Raw genomic sequence first — 4934 nt, 5'->3', positions numbered from 1 at the left:
GAGAGAGAGAGAGAGAGAAGGGGAGAGTCCGCTTCAGGCAGCCACCGTCGCACTGCTTTACTGGCTTTTGTACTCCCGGGGTGAGGTAGCCGCTGCTCAGTGGTTACTGTGGTACTGTTGGCCAGTAGAGGTGACTGTACCATTCTCACTAATCACTCTTGTGCACCGGAATGCAGCCGAAATGTAGCCAAGTGTTGCTGAAATGTTGTCAATGTGTTGCTTAGATGTTGTCAATGTGTTGTCAAGTGTTGCTTATTTGTTGTCAATGTGTTGTCAAGTGTTGCTTAAATGTTGTCAATGTGTTGCCGCGTGTGCGCGTCTAATCTCGGCGTGTAGCACGTGGCGGTCGGCCGACGCCGCTATTGTAGATTGAATCCTCGAGGATTGTCGGGTCGCTGTCCTCCATTGATTTCTCTCTCGGCGTCCTCCTCCTCCGCTCGCGTTTCTCTCTGCGGCTCTCGTCGTCTTCCTCTCGTTCATTACCTGAGTGGCGGTTGTGTGTGGCCACGAGTGGGGAAGGTGGTCGGTGAAGGGGGGAGATAGGGAGGTGGGTGGTGAAGGGGGGAGAGAGGGAAGTGGGTGGTGAAGGGGGGAGAGAGGGAGGTGGGTGGTGAAGGGGGGAGAGAGGGAGGTGGGTGGTGAAGGGGGGAGAGAGGGAGGTGGGTGGTGAAGGGGGGAGAGAGGGAGGTGGGTGGTGTGGGTGTATCTAGGTGGATGATGGATGGATGAGGTGAGGAGATGGATGTAATTGAAGTGAATGAATGAATGAATGAATGAATGAGATGAATGAGATGAATGAATGAATGAATGAATGAATGGAGTGGATGGATGGATGGATGGATGATGGATGGGATGGATGGATGGATAAATGATGGATGGATGGATGGATGGATGGATGGATAAATGAATGGATGGATGGATGGATTGGATGGATGGATGGAGTGGATGGATAAGGATGGAGGAACTGGATGGATAAATGATGGATGGATGGGATGGATGGAGGGGATGGATGGAGGATGGATGGAGTAGATAAATGGATGGAATTGAATGGGAATGGATGATGGATGGATTGGGATGGAATGGATGATGGATGGATGGATGGATGGATGGATGGATGGATGGATGGATGATGGAGGGATGGATGGATGGATGAGAGATGGACTGGATGGATTGGATGGATGGATGGATGGATGGATGGATGATGGGATGATGGATGGATGGATGTGGATGGATGGAGTGGAGTGATGGATGATGATGGGATGGATGGATGTGATGGATGATGGATGGATGCGGATGGATGGAGTGGGATTGGATGTGGATGGATATGGAGTGGATGGATGGATGGATGGATGGATGGATGGGATGGATGGATGGATTGGATCGGATGGATGGATGGATGAGGATGGATGGATGGATGGATGGATGGGATGGATGGATCGCTGGATGGATGGATGGATGGATGATGGATGATGGATGGATGGATGGATGGATGGATGGATGGATGGATTGGGATGGTAGATAAATGAATGGATGAACTGGTTAGATAGATAGATAAACAAGTGCACATACGCCGTCTGTAGCGGGAGAGAGTCTTTTCTCTTTTGTTTCTCCGCAACCGCATTTAATTCTTCATCGTCTCTTCGTCATCTTCCTCTTGGCTTTCCTCCGCAGGTGTGCACTGAGGGACGACTCATCCTGGAGTTTACGTTCGACGACCTGATGGAGAATTCGCATCTAGTGGGCACTTTGGACGTCGGCAAATCTGCGGCGAGCTCATCCCGCGCAGCATCATCGTCATGCAGGTACGCACGCACGCCGGCAGGTGGCGCCACCGAGACGCTACACACGCCGGCAGGTGGCGCCAGCCTAGGAGACGCTACACACGCGCAGGCAGGTGGCGGCGCACGAGACGCTCACACGCCGGCAGGTTGCCCACCGAGAACGCCTACAGCCGACACGCCGGTAGTGGCGCACCCGAGACGGTGGCTCCTAGCACACGGGGCGCCGCAGGTGGGCGCCGACCTGGAGGGACGCACACGTCACCCCCCGGGCAGGTGGCGCCACCGGATCGCTACAGCACGGGCCGGCAGAGCGGGCAGCCCATCGAGACGGCTACCACGCCGGCAGGGCGGAGCGCCGGCTTGTGGCATTAATTCCCTTTTATTCCTGCGATCCTGTTCTTGTGTGTGTGTATGAGTGCGCGCCGTGTGTGTACGTGTGTATGTCTGTGTACGCACGTGGACACAAGACAGGCCTAACCTGTGGTGTGTGCGGGCGGTGCGTGGTTTGTTGCGTGTGTGTGGTACGCCGATCAATACCCACCGTGCGCGCTTTCTGAGCGTATTATTGACCATTGTTAGCATTGTCAGGACTCGTCTGTTTACACACACACGCGCATGCTATTTGTACACTTAACAGACGCCGCACACACATACGTAACACACGCGGGCCTGTGTACACGTGTGCGACGCGCGCATACACAGTGGTGGGGGTATGCAGCGGCATGGCACGACGCAGCGCCGACCAACGGGCACACAACACACAGGGTGCGCCGTGGATGCACACACATCACAGGTGGCTTGCGCGCAGGGTGCAGTCGGTGGGCGGGGGGCGCAGGCGAGCACGCGAGAGCGAGCGCAGAGAGTTCCGTGCGCGCACTGCCACACACCCCCATACCACGCACGCACACACACACACACACACACACCACACAGCACACACACGCACTGGCACGCAGCACACCACCGCCCGCGGAGATGGAAGTGGAGGACACATTCACACACACACACGCACCGGCCACACACACGACGACACACCAGACACTCAACATAGAGACACCACACACACCATGACGGCAGCGACACACCCACATACACACCCAACAGGGCAATGTGGGGCCACACTATTCACAGACACACACACACAAGGGGCCACACACACACAGCAGAGGCACTGCGACGCACCACGCACACACACAGCACACACACGACACACACACTGGGGTGGCACACACCACACACACACACACACACAGCGCGCGGAGTGCTTAGAACGCTTTGCATGTATTACGCGCGCAGCAAGGCACGTACTCAGACGGTCGACACGAGTTGACGACTTGTCGCGTGCGGCATGGGAATGAGGAAGTGTTAGAGGGCAATAGAATCTATGATTTATCGCAGCGACCGCGCGAGAGTGATTGCAATGCCTCCGCATGCTCCAGAAGCAGCGTCCGCCAACTGAACGGGGGGCTTCTATCTCTCTCTCTCTCTCTCTCGTCCTGCTCTGCTCGTGTGTGTGTGTGTGGGTGTGTGTGTGTTGTCAAGGGGCGTAGCTACGGGGGGCCGACTGGGGGGGGCACGTGCTCCGCCGCCCGCGAGCAAATTTTCTGTGCGCCGCCCCCCTCCCAGGTGCCCCCCACTGAAAAACATTCCACTGCTTTGATAAAAAAAATTGAATTAAAACAGATGCCGTTTGAACAGTATAATACAAAGAAAAGTTATATATTTTGCCCCTCCCCCGCCACGGAAATGTAAGGCCCGCCCCAGTGCTCCCCCGCCTGAAAAAATCCGTAGCTACTGGCCACTGGTAGTGTGTGTGTGTGTGTGTGTGTGCTTGTGTGTTGTGTGTGTGTGTGGTGTGTGTGTGTGTGTGTGTGTGTGTGTGTGTGTGGTGGCTGTGTGCGTGTGTGCGTGTGTGCGTGTGTGTCGTGTTGCGTGGTGGCGCGTGTGTGTCGTGTGTAGGTGCGTGCCTTCTCTCGCTCTCGGCTCCGGATGCGCTCCTCTTCTCTCTCTTCTCTCTCGATTCTCTCTCTCGTCTCGTCTCTCGCATCTCTCTCTGCTCTCATCGTCTCGCATCTGTTCTCTGTCGCTCTCTCTCGTGCTCTCTGCTCGATCTCCTCGTCCTCTTCTCGTCCTCTCCCTCCTATATATATATGTATATATATATATGTATGTATATATATATATATATATTATAAATATACACCTCTCCCCCCCTCTCTCTCTCCCACACGCGAGCGAGATTCTCCGATCTGCTTCTTTCGCCGCCGCCGATAGAGGAAATCGCGTTTTATCCGCGCTTTTAGTCCGAAAAGTGGTGTACGGGTTCACTCGGCACTTAGGGGCGTAAACCGTCGTGGCAGCGGCGCGTCCGTCGCAGCCTCACCGTGATAAATAATTGAGCGATGCGATGAAGAGACTAATGAACGCGTCCGTCGTCCGTCGTTGCTTCGCTGAAACCGCCGTATCTTTTTCCTCCGTTCCTGCGGCGTGTTTCTCTTTTGAGGGGGGAGGAGGGANCCGCCTGCCTGCCTGCCTGCCTGCCTGCCTGCCTGCCTGCCTACCGCCGCCTGCCAGCCTGCCTGCCTGCCTGCTAGTCTGCCAGCCCGCCTGCCCGCCTGCCAACCTGCCTGCCCGCCTGCCCGCTCGCGCCTCCGCCCGCCTGCCAGCCTGCCAGCCCGCCCGCCAGCCTGCCCGCCAGCCAACCTGCCAGCTCGCGGCGTGGAAGTAAAACGCGCAGTGCGATAAATCTTTAATTGGAAAAACCGTTTCCAGCAAATGTATACGCGCGCGCGCGCAGACGCGCGGTTATGTCGCCGAGTTCAGATGCATGTAACTTATTGATGGAGCGGGAGCGGGGGGAGGGGGAGAATGCGCCAATGCATGCGTGCCTGCCCGCGCCTCACCACGGCAAGTCACACCGCTGCCGCTGCCGCTGCTCAGACATAGTACCTAAACATAAATAATACTAATCATAAACATAACTATACGTAAACATAAATAACTAACAAACTATTACAACTACTGCTGCTAATGTTAATTATTATTGCTATTATAATTATCATTATTATTATTGTCATTATCACCACCACCCCTCCTCCTGTTCCTCCTTCCTCCTCCTCTTCCTCCTGCTCCTCCTCCTCGCTCCTCCTCCTG

At 55.4% G+C, this 4934-nt stretch overlaps 1 protein-coding gene across 1 annotated transcript in view; it reads left to right on the top strand.

Moving 5' to 3' along the window:
- Positions 1 to 1671: 1671 nt before the first annotated feature.
- Positions 1672 to 4934, top strand: part of LOC106815202 (LIM domain-binding protein 1-like) — a gene marked incomplete at its 5' end in the record, with an annotated part of 8545 nt that continues 5282 nt past the window's right edge. The window contains one exon of the mRNA XM_014819632.1: positions 1672 to 1767. Within this exon, the coding sequence (XP_014675118.1) occupies positions 1672 to 1767 (96 nt within the window). The remainder of the gene's footprint in view (positions 1768 to 4934) is intronic.

This window comes from Priapulus caudatus, unplaced genomic scaffold (genome assembly GCF_000485595.1).
Source record: "Priapulus caudatus unplaced genomic scaffold, Priapulus_caudatus-5.0.1 Scaffold1062, whole genome shotgun sequence".
Taxonomy (NCBI): domain Eukaryota; kingdom Metazoa; phylum Priapulida; class Priapulimorpha; order Priapulimorphida; family Priapulidae; genus Priapulus; species Priapulus caudatus.
Note: the sequence above shows the minus strand (reverse complement) of the source record. Positions and strands in the feature narration are given on the sequence as shown.